The sequence below is a fragment of the Ambystoma mexicanum genome, chromosome 10, assembly GCF_040938575.1.
Source record: "Ambystoma mexicanum isolate Mex_15411 chromosome 10, UKY_AmexF1_1, whole genome shotgun sequence".
In the NCBI taxonomy this organism is placed as follows: Eukaryota; Metazoa; Chordata; class Amphibia; order Caudata; family Ambystomatidae; genus Ambystoma; species Ambystoma mexicanum.
The window spans coordinates 10,368,788-10,396,549 of record NC_090932.1 but is presented as its reverse complement, the minus strand read 5'-3'; the positions used below and the strand labels follow the sequence as shown (position 1 = coordinate 10,396,549).

Genomic DNA, 27,762 nt, shown 5'->3' with positions numbered 1-27,762 from the left:
CTATGACACATATAACTATGTGTGGAGATTTAAATGCAAATTGCAACAGCATGACCGACAACCCGACTGTGAGGACCGTACAAAGCTCTGCGGAAGAAAGAGGAGCAGCCTGGATGGCCCTTATGAAATCCAGAAACCTACACAATGTTGCATCAGTGAAATCATGGGAGGTTACGACGCCCACATGGGAGAGAGGCGACTCCAGTGCAACTCTTGACTACTTCTTCATATCTCACAGTTTATTACCATATATAGAAGACCGTTCAGTGTCTAAAACCATAGAGAGCAACCAGACTCTTCTGGCAATAGCATGGACATCGGTATGCCCAGCTGCCAAAAGATATAACCACTTGGTAGAGGTAAACAACCAACAAACCCATTTACTCTTAACAGCCTCAAACATTGAAAGCATAACAGAGAACTACAAAACGAGAACACAGAAAAATGTAAAACAGGAAAAAAAGACAGAATGCCCAGACTACTTACCTTTCCTATTACAGTATAGGGTGAGCGTGAAGGGAGGCAAACCACCCGGAATTTAAAAAGGCCATGTGTACGATAGAGTTGTGGTGGAAAAAAGAAGAGTATTGAGAAAACTGAAAAGTCAAGCAACTACTGTCAACACACCTATGGCTTGGAGAACATGACTACTGGAAACTAGGAAATATAAATCATGGCTTCAAGGACACAGACATGCGATGTACCAAAAGGATGCAGAGGAAATACTCCGGACTCTGAGCACAAAAAAAACGAGTGACTTCTGGGCCCTCATTAAAAGACCAAAAAAGGCGGTGGAGAATCGTACCGCCAATTCAGTAAATGAAGAAGCATGGGGCAAATTCTTTGAAAATCTTTATATGGCCCCGCCAGACCACAAACCTCCGTCCCAAACTGATTCAGGAACTCCATGGATCAACCTATCCTCAAAAGATGACAAAGATCGCCATTAAAAGACTTAATAATTCAAGAGCTCCGGGCCCAGATGGCTTAAGTAACATCGATCTCAAGCAGAACGTAGAGGAATGGACAAACTTCATTAGATCAATGCAGACAAACAAGAGCTATTCCAGCGTCATGGACCCAAGCAGTGGTGGTACCTATATTCAAACGAGGTAATAGGGAAGAACCAGAGAATTATCGTCCAATCGCACTTCTTGACATAATAGGAAAAATCTTTGCAACCCCCCCTTCTAGGCCATTTCTGTACTTGGGCCAGAATGTCACCAGCCAACGATCCATTTCAAATGGGATTCCTAAAAAATGGAAGTACCACAGATAACATCCTAATGCTAAACCTCATAAAATCTAAGGTCAAGCAAGGTTCCCCACCAGTCTTTTTGGCATTCGTAGACCTGTCACAGGCATTTGACAGAGTGGATAGACAAATCCTGTGGGCCAAATTGGAAAAATGGAAGTGCTCGAGGGAAGTGCTTGAGCCAGTGATGGCTCTCCATACGAACACAAAGTTAAGAGTTTGTCTAAACAATCAAGGCCGGCTATCAAGAGAAATACCCTCAGAACGCAGAGTGAAGCAGGGGTGCCCTTTGGCGCCAGCACTGTTTATTGCCTTTTTGGGGGATTTTAAAGATGCAGAATTACCCATCAGATCTTTCCCGCCCAAGCTGGGAAATGTCAACATATCACGCTTACTATATGCAGACGATCCGATTCTGCTGGATCAGACCCAAATTGGCCTGCAGCGCCAACTTACCAACCTGGCTCTATACATGGAACTAAACAACCTAAAAATAAACAAAATGAAAACAAAGATAATGATCCTCGGAAAGCGACCCTCAAAAAACAAGTTAAATGACCAGTGGTCTTTGGACAAAGTGAACATGGAAGTGGTACAGAATTTCAAATATCTGGGAGTGTTTATTGACCAATCTGCAAATGAATCAAAAATGTAATTAGCACTGTGGGAAAAAGAGAAAAATCTTGCGGCCCAAATGAAGACAATCGACAGAAAATATGGCAAATTTTCATTGGTCCCAGTGATACAGTTTTACAAAGGAAAAGTAGTACCGACCCTCACCTACGGAATGGGTGCAACTCTGAACATGCCAACCGCAATCTGGCGGAAACTAGAAGAATACCTATGGAAATCTGTACTGAGTCTGCCAAATTCGGTTTCGATGGTGATCATCAGGCGAGATTTAGGTCTGCTATCCCTGGAAGCAACAGTCCTGAAAAGTGCAATGCAATTGTTCAGGGACAGTCTACTACCCGATACTCCTGCAATCTACAAGATCATTGCGAGTGAAATAGCAAACCGCACCTGACCATTCTAAACGCCTGGGTAGACAAACTAAACAATGAGCTGTTTGAGATTGCGTGTACAGAAGAGGACCTGAAAACAAACCCTGTAAGAGTAAAATTTAAAATGGAAGCCCAAGATTGGATTGATACCCTCGATAAAGCACAGGCAAACAAACTTACAAAGCACCTCCCTCCTAACTTCAATAGACTGAAAGTGCCACTGGCCTACTGCATCAAATTTCCAAACAAACAGCTCAGGAAAACATACATGAGAGCACGCCTAAATGTACTCCCAACTCATGAAATCCAGGCAATCAGGCTACAAACAAACAGCAAAGAATGTAGACTATGCGCTCAGACAAATCAACCTGAAACCCTAAGGCATCTCCTGCTACAATACCCGGAGCTAAGGGACGTAGGAGCTACTTACCTGAACAGCCTGTGCACAGATTTCGTGGGAAATGAAGAAGAAGAAACCACGTGGTGGAATAGGCTGATGTCGGGGAAAAAACGAAATGGACAACAGCCACGGTAAAAATTCTAGAAAGTGCCTTTCAAAAGATCAACGCAAAGACTGACAGAGTGAACTGCTGTCCAGCCAGAGCTCCGGCCGAAGACTGCATCTGGACTGAAATGAGCCTCAAGTGAAGGTTTCTTTTTAGAGCATAACCAGCATCGTTCTTGTAAAAATTGCAAATGCGATTAAACACAAGTAAATACATTTAGAACAAATTATAATTAAAAAAAGGTCCAGTGTCCTCTAATCCAAGTGTGACATTGTTATCCAAAGCTGAAAGTGTGGCAATACAGCTTCAGAGTAGTTACTGGTAGTTACTTCTTGGTTCCAGTAACTACCCTGAACAAAGCTAGGGAAGGGAGCCGGGTGCTGGGTGCTTGTAAAGGAGTCACGCAGAAGACTATGACCTATAATGCTGAAGACGGCTGAAGTTGAGACAAAAAGTCCGCCTTGGGGCAGTGCAAGGTTATACCTGTGGCAGTGAGGCGGACAGAAGAGGTGAAGTGGCTGTCCTTTTCTTGAAGAAGAGGAAGGGAGTTTCTTGCCTACCTGTAGAGGTTGAAGTGTCTTGTCTTTATATGCCCAATAATTCTGAAATGTAAAGTTGTAGAAAAAGTAGAAGTACTGGAACTGTAGTGGTGTATAAACTGTCAGTGGATGTCACATTGAAGTTGTAGTAGTAGCATATTGTGGAACAATAAAGATTGTTCCCATGTTAATAGTAATCGAAGGGTGGTTGTTAAGAGGAACACAACAACCCAAAGAGAAGCATCCTGGCAATTATACCACATGTACTGCAGAGATCCTAACTAATTGTCAAGTTGTAGAAGAAGTTGGTCTTAACCTAATCTTTGAACTGTGGCAATTCATCTTGGAAAGAAGACGTCCAGGATTACCATTGGTGCTATTTTCTTGGCTGAAATTGGAAGTGGATCTTTTCAACTGAACGCTGAAGAATTGTTACCAGTGGGAGTTTGTTTTATGAACTTTTGCATTGGCTTGGAACCCACAAGAACTGGTTCAAGACTTTGCTTTTCCTTTGAACATTTGGGGAATTGACTTTGGAAAACCCTGGGGAAACGATTTACCCAGGACATGTGAAGGTCATCCAAAATACTGGTTAAATACTGTTCATTCTTTTATGTTTTTTATTTCCTTTGAATGTTTTGATGTTTAGTGTGAGGGCCAGTGTGTTTATGTTAGGAGTAATTCCCTTAGCCTCTAGACCAGGTAGGGAATTCCCTGATATAGTAGGAATAGCAAGGCTTTATTAGCCAATTTTGTTCTTTAAAGAAATGTCTAATCTTGGGATAAACGCAAGCAGTTGACCGCCTCGCATTACTGACACCTCACAGAGACCTTGACACCAAAGAAGGCCATTGGGAAAATTAAGCAAACACATAAGACTAAGGAACTGGCCAGTCTCCCAGTGAATCAGTCTAGGGGCCTGCAGACCAGTTTGGCGCAAAGGAACACCAGTGCTCAACAGCCTAACGAACGAACAAGAGAGAGTGAGCAGCAGGGGAAAGGTGCAAGCCTTTGTGACAGACAACGAAGCTGCAGTGCCAACAAGAATCACTGGCGGGCACCCACACAAGAGGCAATCCCCCTAGACCAAAAGGGATATAGAAGGGAGCAACCCCTTTACCCTCCCCAGAGTCATAGTGTATGGAAGTATCACGGGGAATGAACTCGAACCTTGCCTTCTGGCCCAACATGATGTCTGCTCTGGAACTAGCGTGCATGGAGAAAGTGGGCGGGGATCTAGGCTCTAATTAAAGACTCCTACCTGCACATACACCTCTCAGGAGGGTAGGATTGAACAGGAGTGGCTAGGAAAAAATGGCCAATCACAACTGAGGGAGGGAGATTTAAGCAAGTGACAAGAAACTGGAGGTGAGGGTTTTTCGGTGAGGTCTGCAGAGGAGGTCGACCAAGAGCTGAGCAGGAGGGCATAGCGTTTTGAGAGGGGGTAGGGGTGGGTGGGGTGTGTGTGTGTGTGTGTGTGTGTGCGTGTGTGTGTGTGTGTGTTTTTTTTTTTAGTGGTGGGAGAAGGGGGGGAGTAGTGGTGGGTGGAGAAGAGGAGGGTGGAAGAGAGGGGAGTAGTAAAGGGAAGTGGGAGGAGTGGTACATCAAAGGGTGGAGGTGAGGATAGGTGGAGTGAAACATCTAAAGGATGGAGAACTGGTGGTTATCCGCTCTTCCAGTAGTTTCTCTAATCCTGAAAATATTTGTTGTCCTTCCACACCAATGGTGCGCAATAGCATTGCTTTCTTTCACCCTGGCACAAATCCAGCTCCATTCAAAGCTTCCACTAAGGTGTACCTACTGTAGCTATGGTATCGCTGGCCCACCTGGTGTCAGTCAAAAGGGTGGCGGTGGTGGTGTTGCACCTTGCATTTGGTGTCTGTGTTTCTTCTTTGTCACCAATTATGTATCGGTGAGTACCAGTGAAAGAAATAGCTGAACACTCTGCAAGTGTCTATACAACTCAGTCAATGGGCGAAGATTCAAATGAAACACGTGTTCAGGAAGCACACATCAATGGGAACTCGTGCTCTCACTTGCGTGCCCCTGGCGACGCACCCCTGGTGCGTGCGCATCCCCCCATCTCACGAGAACTCTTCTGGGTTGCGGCGGATCTCGCGAGATTTGGTCCACACAGATCCCTGAACTACAAAGCTGGCCCACCAACACCTGCAAGGTCTCTCTCAATTAAACAATGGTGCTGGAATCAACTTTTATAAAAAAAAGAATAATTGAATATGAAAACTTTAATCAGACTAATGTTAAAAGCATGAAAGCCAACTCGGTGGTTTGAGAGCGCCAACAAATGAGTACAATGTGCATAGGTTTAAATCACTTCTGCACAAATAATGCACTCTGTGTGTCGCCCCTTTGTACAAGTCCTGCCCTATGGCCTTCAATGCTGTACTATTCTAGCCTCTGATACTGCACTATAACTGCCTGGCCCTACAGCCTCTTGTCGCTGCACTGTACTAGCCTGGCCCTATGGTCATTTGTCACTGTACTAGCCTGGCCCTATGGTTGTTTGTCACTGCACTAGCCTGCCCCTATGGTCGTTTGTCACTGCACCGTACTAGCCTAGCCCCATGGTCTTTTGTCACGGCACTGTACTAGCCTAGCCCCATGGTCTTTTGTCACGGCACTGTACTAGCCTGGCCCTATGGTTGTTTGTCACTGCACCGTACTAGCCTAGCCCCATGGTCTTTTGTCACGGCACTGTACTAGCCTGGCCCTATGGTTGTTTGTCACTGCACCGTACTAGCCTAGCCCCATGGTCTTTTGTCACGGCACTGTACTAGCCTGGCCCTATGGTTGTTTGTCACTGCACCGTACTAGCCTAGCCCCATGGTCTTTTGTCACGGCACTGTACTAGCCTGGCCCTATGGTTTTTTGTCACTGCACCGTACTAGCCTAGTCCCATGGTCTTTTGTCACGGCACTGTACTAGCCTGGCCCTATGGTTGTTTGTCACTGCACCATACTAGCCTAGTCCCATGGTCTTTTGTCACGGCACTGTACTAGTCTGGCCCTATGGTTTTTTGTCACTGCACCGTACTAGCCTAGTCCCATGGTCTTTTGTCACGGCACTGTACTAGTCTGGCCCTATGGTTTTTTGTCACTGCACCGTACTAGCCTAGTCCCATGGTCTTGTCACGGCACTGTACTAGTCTGGCCCTATGGTTGTTTGTCACTGCACCGTACTAGCCTAGTCCCATGGTCTTTTGTCACGGCACTGTACTAGTCTGGCCCTATGGTTGTTTGTCACTGCACCGTACTAGCCTAGTCCCATGGTCTTTTGTCACGGCACTGTACTAGCCTGGCCCTATGGTCTTTTGTCACTGCACCGTACTAGCCTGGCCCTATGGTCTTTGATACCACACTGTACTACTCTATTCTGTATGCACTCTAGCTTAATTGAATCTGCCTGCCTATTGTGCACAGTCCAACCCAACCTTAAGTTAAAAACCACTACTTTACACCTACAGATCCCTACCATGCTCACCTGGCTCAACATGTACCTACATAGTGGGCCATATTGGAGCAACTGCCTTGAGTAATTGACTGCCTTTTTGCACATGTACCCACCCAGCTAGTCACTTCAGAGCAACCACCTCCTGGCTAATCTGACTTCCAAACTGTATAAAACCTCACCGCCTTCCTGTCAGTGCAGTCGCATTACACCTTACAGACGGTTAGGACATCCCAATCACGACATGCGGCCACAGCCACTTATCAGTCACCTTATTTACATTATCATCATAGGGTACCTGTTACCTCCCTCTGCACCCTCACTATTAGCATTGCCAAGACGAACCACTATTACCCTACGCTACATCATCCCATCATGCTCCACAGCACCAACATCTTAGGCAACCCATACCTCAATGACCCGGCCCTGTGGCTCCAACACTAGGCCACCAAACCCACACCTAATTAACCATGTACTCTCCTCGCTAGGAATCTCAGACTTCGATCCAGACTGCCTTATGTCCCATGCACTCAGCGTATCCACACCATGTTCACACAATCTACTACACAGAAAACACCACCTCGCCTCCCTGACAGCTCCACCTCCATCAAAGAACTCAAGGGCGCCCTCATCAACGCCAGATCCCTCACGGCCCACACTCTGGACATCTCTGACCTCATCACCGTCCAAAACCTTGACTTCATTGCCATTACCGAAACTTGGCTACATGCAGCTTCCGGTGCACTTCTTGCCCTCTCCATCCCGAATGGATACTCTATTAACAGAGTCGACCGACAGTCCACATGCAAAGGAGGCGGAGTCGCGTTTATACATGGAGATAATATCTCTTTGAGAACCATCCCTAACATCGAACTTAGCTCTGCAGAATCTCTTTCTGTGAAACTCACCCTCTCTCCGACTAATACTGCAACTATACACCTCTCTATAGACCTCCAGGACCACTTGGCTCCTTCACAGATGATATTACCACCATCCTGACCGACAATACGAAGCCTAACTCTCAGGTGCTGCTACGAGGTGACCTTAACCTTGGCTTATCCGACCCTAAGGACCACATGGCCACCGAGGTCGCTACCACCCTAGCTAACCTAGGATTCCAGCAACGCATTGGCGAACCTACCCACATCAAGGGCAGAACGCTTGACTGGATCACTGATCTGAAATGTAACACTACTATAAGCTCCAACTACGCCTGTGCTTGGTCAGACCACTACATCCTCATCTTCCACTTACCAGCCACCAACCCTCACACCTCACCTACTATAGCTCCGGCAATTCCCACAAGGAACAAAAAAGACATTACTAGGGACAAACTACTCACCCTCATCCTTCCTATCCTGAACAACTGCGCATCTCAACACAATGACCCCACCGTTTTAGTAGACACCTTCAATCAAACTTAGCTTAAAGCCATTGATACTATAGCACCGCTCAAACTACAGAAAGCCAAACAACAAGCCCATTTGAACTCTTGGTTCCCTCCGCAGTTAAGAGTTCTGCGCAAAGAAAAGCGTAAGGCTGAAGCTCTTTGGAAAACGCATCCTTGTGATTCTAATAAAGACCGCCTCCTCATCACCTCCCACAACTACAAGGAAGCGATCTTACAAGCCAAAAAGGAAACCTACAACCAGGGTATTGCCCAAGCGGAATCCAACACGAAGGAGTTATTTAAAATTCGAAAAGAATTAGAATCTCCTTCCCCTGCACCTGACATCTGCAGTAAAGACAGTACGAGGTGCAACAACATCCAAAACGCACTCCTCAACAAAATAACCACCCTGCAATCGAAAATTAATGCCAAACAAACCACTCTACCCACCTCTCCAACTAAACCCTTTACGACTACCACGGCCTCTTTCTCTCACACCCCTTTCAGCCTCACCCCACTCACCATCCCCGAGGTTGAAAACATTATTCACAACTTAAAACCATCTAACTGCCAAGGTGACTCCTGCCCGGCACCTATCATCAAGGAATCGGCACATGACCTCGCTCCTTTTATAACCACCTTCATCAACTCCTCATTCCTAACTGGAACGGTACCTAACAACCTGAAAGACGCATGGGTCATCCCTCTCCTAACCGACCCTAGACCCTGAGACATCAACTAACTACAGATCCATCACCACCGTCCCTTTCCTCCTAAAAATATTAAACAGAGCAGCATACCTACAGATACAGAACTATCTGGAAACAAATAATCTTCTCGGCACCAGACAATCTGGCTTCAGACCCAAGCACGGGACAGAAACCGCTCTTTTAGACCTCAACACTCAAATCGAGGACCTAAAAGACAACGGCAAATTGGCCCTTCTACTCCTACTGGATTTATCTGCTGCCTTCGATTTGGTCAATCACCAAATTCTATGTCAGCACCTGAAATCCACTGCCCACTTCTCAGACAATGCAACTAACCGGATTAGATGATTCCTTGACAACAGGCACATGAGAGTGTTCTCACCTACCTCTTCTGCAGATCTCACACCAGTCCCCTGTGGAGTCCCACAAGGGTCCTGTGTTTCCCCTACACTCTACAATGTATTCACAAAACCACTCTTTGATGTGTCCGACTAGCTGGGTGTCACCAACACTAATTATGTGGATGACACCCAGATACTCATCTCCATCACTGGTGACTACATTGTCAACTCCAAAGCCCTTAATGACATTTACCAAGTCATCCAAGCATGGATGGCCCAACACGAGTTGTGCCTTAACAATGACAAGACAGAGCTTCTCATCTTGGGTACGCAACAGAGACTTAGCAAACTGAACCCATCGTTCAGCTCCTTCAATATTGACGGCAATTCCATTAAAGTATCTAAAGATACCAAAACCCTAGGAATTTACCTAGACTCCACACTCACCCTCACTCGACAAACCAATGCAGTGGTTGCCGCCTCGGCTTATACCTGCAAGCCGATCACAGCTTGCCGCCCATTCCTCACCACCCAGAACTGCATCACCTTGGCTAGGACCCTGGTTATGTCCAAAGTCGACTATTGTAATGCAATGTATCAAGGGACTAACCAGTGTAACCTCAACAAACTTCAGATCGCCCAAAACAATGCCATTAAAACTGCCCTTAACATCCCCAGATCAGCTCACATCTCTGAAACCAGGAAGAGCCTTCACTGGCTCTCAGTCGCCCAAGGATCTCTTTGAAAGCATTGGCCCTCACCTAAAAATGCGTAAACAATCAGGCCACCATATATCTAGCCTCTCGCTTCACTCATCACATCCCATCGCGGGCACTCAGATCTGCACAAACTCAAGGTCTCGTTATCCCCATATACAAGCTCCAAACAGCTGGAGGCATTAGTTTCCCAGTCCTTGCTGCCAAGCTCTGGAACACCCTACCACTCACCATTAGAAATCTACCTTCATTCAACCTATTCAAACACAAAGCTAAGCTCTGGCTAGCTACCGCACAATAACAACCATCCTCTGGATTATGTATAACTTGACTCCTTACGTGCCTGCTGGGACTCTGTACTGCTCCCGCACATTACTGCTCTCGTTGATGCATATCATATCTGTAACGCTAATTGTAACTCTGCCACAACTGTTATTACCACTGTGATTATATGTCATTGCTGTAATGTACTGTTAAGATATGCGCCCGGTTGCCCTCGGGCCTGGTGGTCCTATATAAATAAAACAAATACAAATACAAAATACAAATAAATACAAACGAATGGCTCAGGTGGCATGCCGCTGGAAGTCAAGTAGTAAGAAAAAGTTTCATTTGTGGTGTGTTTGTATTTGCATTTAGATTTAAAAATAAACAAATGAAGTGTTCTTAATTCTGGAGCGCACCAGGCAGAGGCACATGATAGGTTTGGGTGGTTGGCAGCCCAGGAGTATGTGTAGGTGCTGCTCATCGCCCCCAGCCCCTTCCATGTACCTGTCAGCATGCTTTCGTTCACAATGCACCCCCCGCTCAGCAGCACAGCGTCACACGGTAGCAGCATGTTTCCGGTTACGACGAGGATGTCCCCAGGCACGAGATGGCAGGACTCCATCCCAACGAAACCTGCAGGAAAGGAAAAGGAAGCCAGGTTACAGTCTGCCGATGTGGAAGGATCTTCCAGTCACAGGGTACATACATGCCAACATTTCAACCCACCTGTATGGCAGATTACGTCACAAAAATCGGGAGCCAAGGATTTTCCCATAGGAATGCATTGGGCAAAGATTTATTTTAGGCGGAAGAATGTGAAAAATAGCATTATTTTTCATGGAAGAATCGGGAGTCTCCCGCCTAAATCGGGAGGGTTGGCATGTATGCAGGGTAGTGGCTATCAATCTGTCAGGACCTTACCTAAGGGCGCTCAGCCTTCAGCACAGGCAGAACTCATTCCTGCATGGTGTTATCACTCAGTGGCTCATGTAAACCATCAATCAGCCCCACACTGCTAGTACACCAGAATGGATTCAAACAGATTGGAAGCACAAGCACATTTTAAACCTCCTTGTCCAATTTTGGTAACGTGGCCGGAACGGCAGGCTTATCTGCAAAAGGTCATGGATCGTTTGTTAGTTGCAACACAGCGAGAATACAATTATTACCCAATGATAAAAGGGACTGTCCAGTCAAGGTTGTGTAAAAATATTGACTATTTTTCTAACAGCACTATGAAATACAACCCACCCTGTAAAGGACTGCAGAGGACAGACAGTTTTAAGAAGGAAAAGGATGCTCTCTGGCTACTGACAGGAGGGTAGCAGGAAAAGTAATAACAATGTATTTATTTATAGGACATTTGTATGGCGCCTATACACAAGTATTTCCAGGCGCCACGAGGCAAAATAGGGAGGCGGGATATAGGGAAAAACCCATCAGTAACGATTGTATGCCAGAGTCCAATGCCGCGTTCTTCCTGTTACTCCTTGCAAAGTCTTCAGATGGTATGCCCAAAAGAGGGGCTCGACCCTCTTTTAAAGCAAATGGACCACAGTGATTGGTGCAGGCTAAGCCTACCTCAATGAACCAATCTTGGGTCCGCACCAACAATCTACTGTATATATGAGGTCATAATCAGAGCGCTTTGCAACAGAAAAAGTGAAGGGGTGAAAACATGTACTAAGTCCCACCCATCGTCCTGTCTGTTGTGGAATGAAGGGTCTCTCTGGTCAATGGAGCTCTCGGTGGTCCCTGATTAAAGCAGCAGGTCTGACTTGAAGCTGAGGCGAGACCAGATTATCAGGCGCTGTCAATCCACATACTTGTACCTTCTGAATGGGATCTCCCTGCGGGGATGACTACTGTAAACAGCTGTCCCAGACATGACAGGTCACTGTCAATCAATACTAAGAGTGGGTGCTGGCTTCAGGTTGACACAGTGCATATGAAAGGTGTTGGGGTTTCCTGTCTCCTTTGTTAGCCTCTGCAGCCAGGCCCCATGTGGCCCTATTTGAAGTACATTATATTCATATGTTAATCGCTACCACCAGCTGTAGGGCTGAATAAAAGGGCAGGGTGGATCCATGGGCCCTTTGTTAGTATATTGGACTGGCCATGGCAGGGGAAAGGTTTGACACCCTCCAACCCTTCCAGAGACACCTTGTGTACTCCCACCTGTCAGATCCCAACAAAATATGAAAGGGGGACTGCGTCTATATAGGCTGTGTGCACGGGTCTATGCGTATGTCGTGCATGGAGCATCGGATTATGCGTGCAGATTAGCCCCACACATTTTCCGGAAGTTCATCTGCCATCATTCAATATATATATATATATTTTAAACCTGGTCGAATTCCTCACACGCCCCTCTTCCGATCTCACAGGATTACACCCTCCGTGCCCGAATAATGTTTGTGTTTACATTCGCGAGCCCTGGGCAGACCTCCTTACCATGGGACAGACACACATTTAGGGTAAATGTTTTCAGGTGACCTTTATTCGGTTGGTCCAGCTGTACATCTAAAGCCTATAACCCTAAATTGCACACATCACTCCCTACACCTGCCATGTGCGGTTGGGAGCGCGGCTAAGTGTCATAACAGCTCTTTTAAGTCCTTGCATGACGTGCTTATGAGAAAGACATTCCACCCACCGCAAGGGGTGCTCTAGTAGTTCAACCCTGCGCAGCTCATTTTTCTCTGAATCGTTGTTTGACAGAGTGGACCTGGCACGTTTGTACTAACAGGTAGCCAGGTCCCAGTCAACACATTTTCATCCTTTGCACAGCGGAGTGCAAATGTGCAGGTCAAAAGGCAGCGTACACTGCTCTTTTCCTACACTTTTGTATTCCACCGTGCAAATTGAGTACACCGTCTTTCCATGCGAGCCAGATAAGCAGCATTCACAGTTACTATGAAACGCTGCCCTCCATGTGAGCATGGAAGGCAGCGTTCAAATGTAATTGTACACGCTGCCCGCCATGCAAGCATGGTAAGCAGCATGAACAATGGATTCCAAATGGATGCCCCTGCTTTATGCTGGTCACTCGCGCTTAAAGCCGGTGGACCCCACTGGACTCTCAACATTTGTGCCAGCATGAAAATCCATGCCGACGCATATGCTGGAGCACTTCTATGGCGGAGAGGAAGGGAGCAGCAGAAACACAAGATGTGTTCGGCCCCTCCTCCCCGTCATATAAATGATGGAAAATGTGGTGCACGTGAATGCAAGGTGTTAAAGCCTTACCACAAGGCTTTTACGCGTTCCATTCACGTTGCGCCATTTTTGGAAATGAGCTCCTTTGTCATTCTAGTTGGATTTGCAGCTTCTAGAGGCCGTCCAGAGATGGGGGAAGGGCGCTTTGGGTGAAGGAAGGGAGCAAGCACCCTTTAGTTGTCAGGAAATCTCTCTCACCCACTGGGAGGCCTCATCGCTAGTGCCCCACAGGCAGGGCCTCAGTTCACTTCTAGGGAGAGACAGTTCCCTAGGTCTCTCTCTAAGAATGTGGAAGTCAGTCCATACACTGGAACTTTAAGCCCTTCCATGCTTAACTTGCGAGCCCAAAATAAGTTCCCGGGAAACAGCAGGCCTCGGACATGTGGGACATGAAATCGTGAAGAGAAATGCCAACACAAACACACAATCCTAAGAGGCGTTCAGGGCGGCTTTTAGGTTCTACTTCACAACTGCCCCCCGTTCCCTTTGCACACGTTCTTCCACGTCACCACACATGACAGAGAGAGAAAGGGAGCAAAGAGAGAGGGAACGAGCGTCAGAGAGAGAGAGAGATAGCAAGAGAGAGAGAGAGAGAGAAAGAGAAAGAGAGAAAGACTGAGAAAGAGGGAAGGAGAGAGGGGAAAGGGAGAGAAAGAGAAAAACAAAGAGCGGGGAGAGAAAGAGAACGAGAGAGAAAGATAGAAATAAAGAAAGGAGAGTGTGTGTGTCTTAGAGCGCATGTGTGTGAGAACAGGAGTGTGTGTATGAGAGGAGCGTGCATGGGTGTGATGGGCAAGAGTGTACCTGCCTGTGTGAGAGCGTGTGTAAGAGTGGGTGTAAGACGTGAGAATGGGGGGGTGGGAGGTGAAAAAGTTAACACGTGTTTTTGTGGGAGGATGTGTGTGTGCACGAGTGAGGTAAGAGATCCTGTGAGAGCACATCTGTGAGAGAGCACGTATGTCTGTGAGAGAGCAGTTGTGCAAGTGTGTGTGTGCATGCCTGTGTCAGAGAAATGAGATTGTGCATGCGTGTGAGAGAAGGTGTGTAACTGTAAGAGAACGTGTGTGTGTGTGTGTGTGTAGGTGTCATGCCACTTACCTGGTTGGAGGGACGGGGTCGCCAGGTCCGGCGGCACAGTCATGGAGGGTCTCTTCTCGGTACCGCCTATGGGGGCCATGTTCTCTCGCCGCCTCCGTTTCCTTGGGTGCCTCCGTATTCACGGATCTGCGCAGTCCGTTTGGCACTGGAGCAACGCATTGTAAGCCTCGTCGTGTTGACGTCCCTCATTAGGGCTCCCAATCACGGAAACAAACCGCGTTTCAATGCGGCTCGCTTCCTGATCACTCGCTACACTCTTCAGCTAATTCTTGCTAAATTCCTGCCCCTGCATTCTGTTTTGTGCTTCTTGGTCTCGGTCTCTCCTGGGCTGCATGGTCCCTTGGCCTCCCTGGCTCCCTGGCTCCCTGGTTCCCTTGGCCTCCCTGGTTCCCTTGGCCTCCCTGGATTTCCTAGGCTCCTTGGTTCCTTTATTCACAGGCTTCCTGGTGCTCTCCTGTTTCTTGATTCCTCCTGGATTGCCATTGCTCAGTCTCTGGTCTCTGCTTGGGTAACTTGCCACCGAAGACCATCGCCTGCCATTCGGGTATTGGACCACGCCTCCTGAAATCAGCATCTGACTACAGAGTACAGCGTACCACATCCATCAAGAACCAGCTGGCCTTGCCTGCCAGTGCTTGCACTGTACTGACGCCACGCTAATCAGGGAAGCGCCCATTCCGTGGCGTTGGGAGCCAGTACACTTCTGACCTAGTGTTTCGACAGGTGGGTGTTGGACTGGTTCCTTGCGTTACCTTTCCTTTTCTTCAAACTACTAGACAGACTGGCTACCTCTCTGCATCCCTCATCTGGAAGCTCAGGTACGCAGCGCCCATGCGACGCTTTTCTTAACAGTAGGAGAGTGTAAGTAACCCAAGTTTAAAGAAGAAAAAGGGACTTCCCTTCTCTATGCCTTCCTCTTCTGGAAATGCTTGTAAAAAAAACTTCAGCGAGGGCTCAGTCATTTCGCTGGGCAAAGGCTAGGTCGGGATAGATGGTGGGCTCTTCTCCTTTACTTTCCTCGATGTTAAGAGATTTATCAGCTTCTCCAAAGCCTAAGTTACCTCTTTCTTTTTTTTCCGATTTGCTTTCTTTGAATTGAGGGAACAGACCTTTCCAGAATACCCTGCACAATTTGGTCTCCCCGGCATACCTCAAAAGGGACTACGCCATGATTCTATAAGAGAACCTTCACGTCTTCACGAAAGTCTAGGTCAATAACGCCTGCTAAGACATCTATCCCAAACTTCCACGCTAAGCCAGATTTTGGGGCTTATCAGATGGAGCACCCCAGAGGGGGTACCAAAACCAAGTCTGTAGAAATCACTCCTCTTTTCCCACAGGGGATAATAGCTTCCCTACTGCTACAGCTATCAAACCCTACTGATTCCTTGGTGGAGATGGAAGGGCTACAGGCTCTCTGACAAAGTTTTTCAAATTGTAGTGTCCCCCAATTAGTTTCAATTGAGTCACATCCCACTCCTAACACCACATGTAAGGAACCCATGGTGGCAACAGTAAAGACAGACACAAGTAATTCAAGGGTGTTTAGTAAACTGTATGCAGGTTGCAAAAACACCTAATCTAAACCGAAATCTTAGATGGGAGAAAGCGTCGACCATCAAATGAAAATAAGGCACTCCTGGTGGCGTTGTGTCAAATAAAAAAGGGCCTATACTAAGAACCCGATGGCCAAACCTTACAACTAATACAAAAAGGGTGTGGGAAAGTTTGCAAGAAAAGAAAGAAGTTTTCACAAATAATATGTCAGGATGCGGTAGCCTGAGTCTCCCTTCCCCACACTTCGAGCACGGTGTAAAGTGGAATCTTGGAGCACAGTACACGCTTGAGCTTTACCCAGCACGAGACACCAGTTCCACTTGCAGCTATCAGGGCCGTCGATGGTCAAGTCTCATTTCACTTGAAAGTCTCTTGCCTTCGAGGACATGACTTTTCAATAACAAAACAAAAAGTTCTTTCAACAAAATGAAAGTGTGCTTCCTTGTTTTACTTAGGGTGAGAATTCTTCACCGCCTGGGTCCCCCTCTTGCAGGCGCTGACCCTCTTTCCTTTCAGACTGCCTCCTGCGGGTTCACTATGGCTTTTCCTTCCTTCACAAATCTTAATGTCTTTTTGAACAGTTCCAGTGGACATTACTCAGCCGGGTTCACATTTGTCAACTTCACATTCACACTTGTTTTCTCTACAGTTCTTAGGCCAAAGGCTTTCGACTGCACAGGCATTTTGCTTGACCTCCTGTAGCACCACTTTGACCTATCTTGGCGGCTCTCCTACGGCCTTCTGGTATCTGTAGTTTTACGCAAGTAGGGATCGGCCAGTGTTTCTTAGAGCAGCACCCACGTGGTGCTGGTCCCCTTTTGTAGCTGGTCTCCCCTTTACAATCTTACATTTCTTTGAACTTCTTTCATTGTGCCACTTTGCAGTTTTTATTCATCACACCTCAGTTCTTATCGGTTCTCCCCTCGTCTCACTGGCTGTGATGAACCCCTTGGCTTTTCTTGCAGCTGGAGTCAAGGCTAGTACCACGGTAGCAGGAGGCTCCCTCACTCTGACTTATCAGCGCAGATACACTGCGTGTACGGTTGACATCTGCTGCAACACACTTGGGCCATTATTCTTCGTCTTACGATTCCTTCCAGGGAGGTTTTGCTGGGTTTTGTCAAAAAGGGCAAGGTCATGTCTCTCCTCGTCAGCCTCTTGATATTCGCCACCTTTCTCCTCCTCTTGAACTGTCGGGTCTTGATAGCTGTCTCGTTGTGCAGTCTGCCTTGCTCGTACTGTGCTCTCTTGCTCCATCTTTTATCCCTGTGTGGAAGGCAAAGGGCCGTCAGGTGTGTGTGATTCTGATCAATTGCCTGTGCCTTGTATTGGGACATGTCAGGTAAACCGCTGTGGTATTAGTCCGTTCTCTTGTGTGTCGTGCAAAAGTGTTTGTGTCGAAAAAAGTGAGGGCAGTGCTTTTGAATGTCCTACGTGGTAGGATGGGAAAAGGTGTTGAAAGAAGGGGGATACCTTGTCTCACCAGTCGGTGTCCCACTCCCCGAGGACCACCCATTCAGGTGATCCTCTCTCACTGGTCCACCCCCAGGAACTGGCTCCAATAGCGATGGCCGTGTCCTGGCCACCTGGATGACAGATCCCCAGGGACCAGCTAGGGAGCCACCTTCAGGTTTCTCGTAGCACCCTCATGAAAAGAGGAGAACAAACCATCTTCCTCGTGGCAGTACTTTGCAGGAGAGTGAACCAAGCCTGCCTCAGTCTGGAGATGGGGAAGCCTGGGTCTAGAACCCTTAAAAAGAAAGACTGAAAGCGTTGAACTGTGAAACCAAAGTGAAAGAGAGGCCTGGGGAAGGGAGCCCTTCCCCCTGGTGGTGTTGAACTGTAAAATCAAGATACCAGGAGAATGGAGTCGTTCTCCTGGTAACCAAAGCTGAAAAGACTTTCTGATACGGAGTGTTAAGAGATAAGCAGTGTGCCTGCCGTGCCTGCCAAAGAGAAGTGTCAAACTTTGTCTTTTGTGTTGGAGGACAAATTTTACCCGGTGAAGGGAGTCATTCCCCTAAAAAGAAGTTCAGTCCAGAAGGGAGTCATTCCCCTAAAAAGAAGTTCAGTCCAGAAGGGAGTCATTCCCCTAAAAAGAAGTTCAGTCCAGAAGGGAGTCATTCCCCTAAAAAGAAGTTCAGTCCAGAAGGGAGTCATTCCCCTAAAAAGAAGTTCAGTCCAGAAGGGAGTCATTCTCCTGAACAAAGAAGATCCACTTTATCTTTAGATTATTTTTAAGTCTAAGGGACAGAAGTACGTTTTTTGAGACAGGACGTTGGACTCTTCATTTGCACGGACATTCTGCCAGAACCCTTAGTGTTTTAGTTGAAAGAGGGAAACACCTCTTAGAGACAGGGAAAGCCAGGTTTTCTCTTCATTTTCTTAAAGCAATACATCTATCTAGCAATCACCATGCCACCTGTGTGTGTATCCCCTCCTTCTGTGCCCTTACACAACAGAGCACTTAGAATCAGCACTTAATCTACATTTAAGACATGCAGGCCTGGGGCATTGTGATGAATACTGCAGAGTTATCTCTAATTCCCAGGTGGTGGCCTAGTCCCACATGGCCAGGGAAAGGCAGCTGCTACCTGATCCTGACCCTGGGGCTAGTGTCAAGAGGGAGGATCTCGTGGGGTGGGGGGGAACTGTCGGGAGCGGGGAGAGCTCCGACCGGGGAGATGCAGTATTGTAAAGAAGAAACCCTAATCCCAGAGTTTATAATGGCCTAGTGTTTTCTTCCCCCTCTAAAACGTATTTGACAACTGATGTTTATGGTGATTGTTTTGTTGATAAAAGTGTTCAGCAAAATAAATTAAAACCGGATTGATCCTTTGGACTCCAGCTTCCAGAAATCCTTAAGTACTGGGTCGAAGAAGAGGAGTAAGGAGTCAAAAAGTACTAATAGTGCTACCAAGAAGGATGAGCAGTCTAGTTGTTAGCCAATCATTAGACTGAGCAGGACATTTAAATCCATACATTATCTGAGGGAAAAGGAAAGCGAAGGAGAAGCTGGAGCAAGCTGCAGAGTGTGTGGAGCGGGAAGCGTAGTCACAGAGAGAGGCAGAAGCCCAGGAAGAAGCCCAGTTGATGGAGAGCAGCGTTCCCAAACTGCCTCTTGTCGCTCTGGTGTACGTACCAGAGTGGTGCCGGAAGACTCTGAGGAGGCTGACAGGCTCCCAACAAGTACTGTAAAAGGCACTGGCAGTCGGAGAGAGGTCGCCAGAGGCGCTGTCAAACTGAAAGGCAGCAGACCTACCAGCAAGGGATTATGAGGCCAGTAAAGAAGCTGAGCGAGGGTCTGATAGGCCACGGAAGCCATTCCCAAAGCAATGCCGTACCACAGCAATTTGCCACGGGTTGGAGACGCCAGGAGATACAAGTGAGTTGGTCCAGTGAGAGTGGTAACCCCTGGGCGTTCTGACAGGCACAATAACTAGTAAAGGGAGGTTTTGATTACCGACTGAACAGACATTACAAAGAGAGGGCAAAAAGACAGATTTGGTACAATTTCCCTGGTAAGAGATGTCAGTTGGGGGAAACCTGGAACCAGCATTGCCTTGAGTTGAGCCAAAAGACATTGAAAGAGAAACAAGGAGGCACGAGTTGTACAATTCTCCTGACATGAGATGTCAGTTGGGGGAAACCTGGAACCAGCATTGCCAAGAACCATTGTAGGAAAGGTTGACAGAAGGACCGTGAGGAAACGCTCATATAAGGGATACTATTATGGGGGAAGTTGGTGCAAGTCATAACTGAAGTGAACAAAGTTATATCACTGAGGAAGTACAATCGTGTGCTATTTAAGAGAAATTTTAATGTTGTGGAGAAACCGGATAAGAACATCAGGTAGTGGACCTTCTGGAAAAGATACCTGGCAGGTGAGTACACCAGGGTATCTGTGTGAGCCAGGAGGGGGGTCTACCTGGAAGGAGACTAAACCAGGATATACAAAGTTTCAGATGACGGTTCAGTTGACATTCCTTGCAGGGGAGTGCACCAGAAAATTCAAGCTTGTGTTGAAAAGAAGTTTTTGCTCTTTTAAGTTTTTGGTTGAAAGTTGAATTTTGGCATCCTAAAAACCATGAAAGACTTTCTTTCCATATACTGCAACTTGTGTTACAGAAAGAATGTCTGCTCTGCCATCCTAAAGACTGTGAAAGACTCTTCTCCAATAGAAGTCAAACTGTATGATAGAAAGAACATTTTGATTTGCCATCTTGGGGAGAATATCAATGGAAAAGAGACATTGGGCCTCATTACGAGGTTGGCGGTAACTGGCCGGTGCGGCCAGCGGGTTGCCGCCAACCCCATAACACTGAATCCGGCGCCTAACTTTCCTGTGCCACCAGGACATTGGATTTCGTAAGTCCCCATTCCCTCTATGGTAGTGGGCAGACAGAAGCACCAGCACCATTACAATTGGTGCTGGTGCTTCCATGAAGATTCTGCCTTCTGGGGCAGATGGCAGACTCGTAGTGTGGCGGTCCGGAAATAAGGGTGCCAATAAGCTTGCCGGCACACTTGTATCGAGGCCCATTGTCATGACCGTTATGGAACTTTACTTTGATGAAACAGAGCATTTTTACTTTTTCCTGAAACAGTCCAGGGGAAGGGAAGCTAAACCCTGGAAACAAGAATTGCTATGTGGAAATTGTATACATATGGTCTTGCACAATTTGTGGAAAGTAAAGACAGAAGCCTATTGTACCCTTTTCATAGTTTGTATGTTAGTGTGAGGGACCGAGCTAATTTGGACACACAGTCACTTTGTTTTAGTTTGGGTTTCATAGTTAGGGACATCCTCTTTGCGTTAGGGCAAAATAGGCCTCTTTCCAACCCAGTTTTCTTTTAATAAATATGGCTAATTTTGAGAACCCTACAACTGTGTCTGCCTCTCATGCTGACCCCTCACAGCATTCACTGAAGAACTGATCATGGATCAAATTAAAAAAATACACACACACACACCCCGCACCTCACCCACCCCCCCCCCCCCTGGTTCTGAAAGCTGTGAAAAATTAAATAAATAAAAGTGAGTTAATCAAAGGTATAGAAACTCAAAGGAAGAACTAGAATGCCTTAATGATGGGAGTGAGGAAATGCTCCATATAGGACAGATATAAAAATATTCTCTGCTATTGAAATTCTAGCTGAATAAGCTCGGTTCTATCAGCCATTTGGCATGGACATGCAAAGAGAATAAACCAGGAGCAGGAACGAGGCAAGTTGTGCGGATCAGCGCAGACTTCGCTCAAGAGAAGATTGTTGATGCTCCGGGAGAAAAGCCAGAAGCTGCTCCACTGCTCCGAGTGTAGCCTAAGAAATAATAGGGACGTAAACATGTTGGGAAACCGAGGTTTGGGTTACTCAATGTGGTGACTGCTGGGTGTGGAGGCAACCAATGGGGCAGGTCCCCACCATCTGCCACCTGAAGTGGGGTCTTAAGAGTAGAATGGGGGGATAATCAGGTAAGCCCCTCCCTCCGCATCATCCTATTGCCAACCATGCAGGCAGTGAAAGGACCATCTCCAATAAACTAAAAGGTAAACTGGCTCTTTAAGGGAGGACACAGGGGTGTCAGACACATATAGACACATATAGACAGGACAGCAGAGAGTAGTGGTGCAAGGTACCCTAAACCACTGGCTACCACCATTTCCCCAGGGAGAAAAGGCAGCAGGGGTACGCGTTACCACAAGTGAAACATGCAGGACAGAGGGTGCCGAGCAGACACTGCCTCCAACCACAGAGCCCTGGGGATGTGCTTCGCGGCACACGCCCCTCCTGATGCCAGACATTGCAAAGCCTTCTCTCACCTCATGCACGCCCTTGGCTTCCCTTCAAGGAGATACGGACCATCGCCGGTACGATCCTTCTCCTGACCGGCGATTTTAACTGCCAAATTGAGGCTTCCAGTCAAACCCTGGAAGATCTAATGAACGAGGATGAACTTTGGGGAATCCCGGCATTGGTTGTCCCTCCTCCTCTATCTTTTGATCCTTTCACAGGCAGAGTGCGCCCACCTTTGTACTCTTATGGGCTGCAAGCTTCGAATGGGAGGTTCCCAGAGGACTTCCTGGCTCAGGTGACTTTTCTTACCCAATGTAAGAGTAGACGTATTGATTATATTTGGATAGGGGTCCATTGGGAAGCACTGGTCTCTTTCAAAGTGGTAGAACGTGCAGAAGGCGATCACGATCCCCTCACCGCTTTCCTCCTACTTGAAATGTTTGGAGTTGATGGGAGTTCCAGGGGTCCTTTGTGTTCTAGTACTGAGAGTTTACACGATGTTGGTCATCTGTGGTCTCAAGGAAACGCCTGCCCTCAATGCACAAAGCTCTGCTTCCTGTGCTGGAGGGTTACTCCCAACCGAGCACCACGTGCGCTCACATGGATTCTTACAATGCAGTGGCTGCGAGGGCGGCGCCCTCCGGTACAAGGAGGGCCGGTGTCATATCCCCTTTAGAGAGTAAGTCTCATCGGTGGGGAGTGTAGAGCAGCACAGGCTGCTCTCTTACAGGCTCTTAAAACAGTGGGGCAGGGTTGCAAGCTTAGGGGGTGCTTATAAACTTCCTTTGAGTAAGAAAAAGAGGGAATTTAACCAAGGCATATGGGGGACTTTGGCGTCAGCAGCTGGGTGCAACAATAGCGGAGTATTTTGGCGGCCAGTGATTGCCTCTCATAATATAGCACCAGGAGAGTGGTATAAGCACGTCCACTCAGGGAAGCCGCACCAGGGGCTGTGGTAGAGCCATGGTTAGAGCCTCAAGGTGTGGAGGCCACGATTAGTCCCATCACTACCAAAGAAGGGGAGCGTGCTGTGCGTGAGCAGAAAGGAGGCAAGGAGGCGGAGCCCCAGGGCTGGATTTCCACCCTTCTGACCCTTCCTCAATGACTCCACATCTTGCTCCTTTCTTACGAAGTCTATTAATGGCGTCTTTTCTTCTAATGTTCCACCGAATAACTGGAAAGAAGCGGTTATTCCTCCTATTTATAAGAAAGGCGACACATCTCCCATCACATCACAGGCCCATTTCTCTGATCGGCTCTTTAGCAAAGATGGACTCAAGGGTTATCTTATTCCGGCCAGAGGAATGGATGGATAATTGAGGGGCTCACACATGTACAGGCGGGTTCCCGTCCAGGGGTCTCCACGCTAGACCAAGCCATATGCATGCCTACATTTGCAATCTGTGTATTTGGCGTTTGTTGATTTGCAAATGGCCTTTGACACTGCCTCAAGAGTGCTCTTCTAAGCTACCCTGGAGAAGTTGCACACCCTCCCGAGGCCGGGTCGTGCCATCAGGTCTTTGCATACTAGCAACTGAGCCAATTCATATTGGCACTGGAGTTAGGCAGGGATGTATTTTAGCTCCCCTGCCATTTCTGTTATATACAAGTGATATCGCCCTTGGCCTGGGTGCTGTGCCAAAGGATGCTCTTGGCCTGGGTGCAGTAGCAATGGATGCTCTTGGCCTGGGTGCTGTGCCAAAGGATGCTCTTGGCCTGGGTGCAGTAGCAATGGATGCTCTTGGCCTGGGTGCTGTGGCAAAGGATGCTCTTGTCCTGGGTGCTGTGCCAAAGGATGCTCTTGGCCTGGGTGCTGTAGCAAAGGATGCTCTTGGCTTGGGTGCTGTGCCAAAGGATGCTCTTGGCCTGGGTGCTGTAGCAAAGGATGCTCTTGGCTTGGGTGCAGTAGCAAAGGATGCTCTTGGCTTGGGTGCTGTGGCAAAGGATGCTCTTGGCCTGGGTGCTGTGCCAAAGGATGCTCTTGGCCTGGGTGCTGTGCCAAAGGATGCTCTTTGCCTGGGTGCTGTGCCAAAGGATGCCCTTGGCCTGCCTGCAGTGCCAAAGGATGCTCTTGGCCTGGGTGCTGTGCCAAAGGATCTCTTGGCCTGGGTGCTGTGCCAAAGTATGCTCTTTGCCTGGGTGCTGTGCCAAAGGATCTCTTGGCCTGAGTGCTGTGCCAAAGGATGCCCTTGGCCTGCCTGCTGTGCCAAAGGATCTCTTGGCCTGAGTGCTGTGCCAAAGGATGCCCTTGGCCTGCCTGCTGTGCCAAATGATGCTCTTGGCCTGGGTGCTGTGCCAAAGGATCTCTCGGCCTGGGTGCTGTGACAAAGGATCTCTTGGCCTGGGTGCTGTGCCAAAGGATGCTCTTGGCCTGGGTGCTGTGCCAAAGGATACTCTTGGCCTGGGTGCTGTGCCAAAGGATGCTCTTGGCCTGGGTGCTGTGCCAAAGATACTCTTGGCCTGGGTGCTGTGCCAAAGGATGCTCTTGGCCTGGGTGCTGTGGCAAAGGACGCCCTTGGCCTGGGTGATGTGGCAAAGGACGCCCTTGGCCTGGGTGCTGTGCCAAAGGATGTCCTTGGCCTGCCTGCTGTGCCAAAGGATGCTCTTGGCCTGGGTGCTGTTCCAAAGGATTCCCTTGGCCTGGGTGCTGTGCCAAAGGATCTCTTGGCCTGGGTGCTGTGCCAAAGGATGCCCTTAGCCTGGGTGCTGTGCCAAAGGATGCCCTTGGCCTGGGTGCTGTGCCAAAGGATGCCCTTGGCCTGGGTGCTGTGCCAAAGGATGTTCTTGGCCTGGGTGCTGTGCCAAAGGATGCTCTTGGCCTGGGCGCTGTGCCAAAGGATCTCTTGGCCTGGGCGCTGTGCCAAAGGATCTCTTGGCCTGGGTGCTGTGCCAAAGGATGCCCTTGGCCTGGGTGCTGTGCCAAAGGATGCTCTTGGAATGGGTGCTGTGCCAAAGGATGCCCTTGGCCTGCCTGCTGTGCCAAAGGATGCCCTTGGCCTGCCTGCTGTGCCAAAGGATGCTCTTGACCTGGGTGCTGTACCAAAGGATGCTCTTGGCCTGGGTGCAGTAGCAAAGGATGCTCTTGGCCTGGGTGCTGTGGCAAAGGATGCTCTTGGCCTGGGTGCAGTGGCAAAGGATGCTCTTGGCCTGGGTGCAGTGGCAAAGGAGGCTCTTGGCCTGGGTGCAGTGGCAAAGGATGCTCTTGGCCTGGGTGCTGTGCCAAAGGATGCTCTTGGCCTGGGTGCTGTAGCAAAGGATGCTCCTGGGTGCTGTGCCAAAGGATGCTCTTGGCCTGGGTGCAGTAGCAAAGGATGCTCTTGGCCTGGGTGCAGTAGCAATGGATGCTCTTGGCCTGGGTGCTGTAGCAAAGGATGCTCATGGCCTGGGTGCTGTAACAAAGGATGCTCTTGGCCTGGGTGCTGTGGCAAAGGATGCTCTTGGCCTGGGTGCTGTGGCAAAGGATGCTCTTGGCCTTGGTGCTGTGCCAAAGGATGCTCTTGACCTGGGTGCTGTACCAAAGGATGCTCTTGGCCTGGGTGCAGTAGCAAAGGATGCTCTTGGCTTGGGTGCAGTGGCAAAGGATGCTCTTGGCCTGGGTGCTGTGGCAAAGGATGCTCTTGGTCTGGGTGCTGTGGCAAAGGATGCTCTTGGCCTGGGTGCTGTAGCAAAGGATGCTCTTGGCCTGGGTGCTGTGGCAAAGGATGCTCTTGGCCTGGGTGCTGTAGCAACGGATACTCTTGGCGTGGGTGCTGTAGCAAAGGATGCTCTTGGCCTGGGTGCTGTGGCAAAGGATGCTCTTGGCCTGGGTGCTGTAGCAAAGGATGCTCTTGGCCTGGGTGCTGTGGCAAAGGATGCTCTTGGCCTGGGTGCTGTAGCAACGGATGCTCTTGGCGTGGGTGCTGTGGCAAAGGATGCTCTTGGCCTGGGTGCAGTAGCAAAGGATGCTCTTGGCCTGGGTGCTGTGGCAAAGGACGCTCTTGGCCTGGGTGCTGTGGCAAAGGATGCCCTTGACTTGCGTGCTGTGCCAAAGGATGCTCTTGGCCTGGGTGCTGTGCCAAAGGATGCCCTTGGCCTGGGTGCTGTGCCAAAGGATGCCCTTGGCCTGCCTGCTGTGCCAAAGGATGCTCTTGACCTGGGTGCTGTACCAAAGGATGCTCTTGGCCTGGGTGCAGTAGCAAAGGATGCTCTTGGCTTGGGTGCAGTGGCAAAGGATGCTCTTGGCCTGGGTGCTGTGGCAAAGGATGCTCTTGGTCTGGGTGCTGTGGCAAAGGATGCTCTTGGCCTGGGTGCTGTAGCAATGGATGCTCTTGGCCTGGGTGCTGTGGCAAAGGATGCTCCTGGGTGCTGTGCCAAAGGATGCTCTTGGCCTGGGTGCAGTAGCAAAGGATGCTCTTGACCTGGGTGCTGTAGCAACGGATGCTCTTGGCCTGGGTGCTATGGCAAAGGATGCTCTTGGCCTGGGTGCTGTGGCAAAGGATGCTCTTGGCCTGGGTGCTGTGGCAAAGGATGCTCTTGGCCTGGGTGCAGTAGCAACGGATGCTCTTGGCCTGGGTGCTGTGGCAAAGGATGCTCTTGGCCTGGGTGCTGTAGCAAAGGATGCTCTTGGCCTGGGTGCTGTGGCAAAGGATGCTCTTGGCCTGGGTGCTGTAGCAAAGGATGCTCTTGGCCTGGGTGCTGTGCCAAAGGATGCTCTTGGCCTGGGTGCTGTGGCAAAGGATGCCCTTGGCCTGGGTGCTGTGGCAAAGGATGCTCTTGGCCTGGGTGCTGTAGCAAAGGATGCTCCTGGGTGCTGTAGCAAAGGATGTTCTTGTCCTGGGTAGTGTAGCAAAGGACGCTCTTGGCCTGGGTGCTGTAGCGAAGGATGCTCTTGGCCTGGGTGCTGTGCCAAAGGATGCTCTTGGCCTGGGTGCTGTGGCAAAGGATGCGCTTGGCCTGGGTGCTGTAACAAAGGATGCTCTTGGCCTGGGTGCTGTGGCAAAGGATGCTCTTGGCCTGGGTGCAGTAGCAATGGATGCTCTTGGCCTGGGTGCTGTAGCAACGGATGCTCTTGGCCTGGGGCTGTAGCAAAGGATGCTCTTGGCCTGGGTGCTGTGGCAAAGGATGCTCTTGGCCTGGGTGCAGTAGCAATGGATGCTCTTGGCCTGGGTGCTGTAGCAACGGATGCTCTTGGCCTGGGTGCTGTAGCAAAGGATGCTCTTGGCCTGGGTGCTGTAGCAACGGATGCTCCTGGGTGCTGTAGCAAAGGATGCTCTTGGCCTGGGTGCTGTGGCAAAGGATGCTCTTGGCCTGGGTGCTGTAGCAAAGGATGCTCTTGGCCTGAGTGCTGTGGCAAAGGATGCTCTTGGCCTGGGTGCTGTAGCAAAGGATGCTCTTGGCCTGGGTGCTGTAGCAACGGATGCTCCTGGGTGCTGTAGCAAAGGATGCTCTTGGCCTGGGTGCTGTGGCAAAGGATGCTCTTGGCCTGGGTGCTGTAGCAAAGGATGCTCTTGGCCTGGGTGCTGTAGCAACGGATGCTCCTGGGTGCTGTAGCAACGGATGCTCTTGGCCTGGGTGCAGTAGCAAAGGATGCTCTTGGCCTGAGTGCTGTGGCAAAGGATGCTCCTGGGTAGTGTAGCAAAGGATGCTCTTGGCTTGGGTGCAGTAGCAATGGTGCTCTTGGCCTGGGTGCTGTGGCAAAGGATGCTCTTGGCCTGGGTGCTGTGCCAAAGGATGCTCTTGGCCTGGGTGCTGTGGCAAAGGATGCTCTTGGCTGGGTGCAGTAACAACGGATGCTCTTGTCCTGGGTGCTGTGGCAAAGGATGCTCTTGTCCTGGGTGCAGTAGCAACGGATGCTCTTGTCCTGGGTGCTGTGGCAAAGGATGCTCTTGTCCTGGGTGCAGTAGCAACGGATGCTCTT

At 49.0% G+C, this 27,762-nt stretch overlaps 1 protein-coding gene across 1 annotated transcript in view; it reads right to left on the bottom strand.

Annotated features, from left to right (window-relative positions):
- The window catches only part of LOC138491098 (probable cation-transporting ATPase 13A4), a 1,104,196-nt gene that overhangs the window by 585,488 nt on the left and 490,946 nt on the right, over window positions 1-27,762 (bottom strand). Inside the window, exon 9 of the mRNA XM_069617413.1 lies at window positions 10,701-10,829. Within this exon, the coding sequence (XP_069473514.1) occupies window positions 10,701-10,829 (129 nt within the window). The remainder of the gene's footprint in view (window positions 1-10,700; window positions 10,830-27,762) is intronic.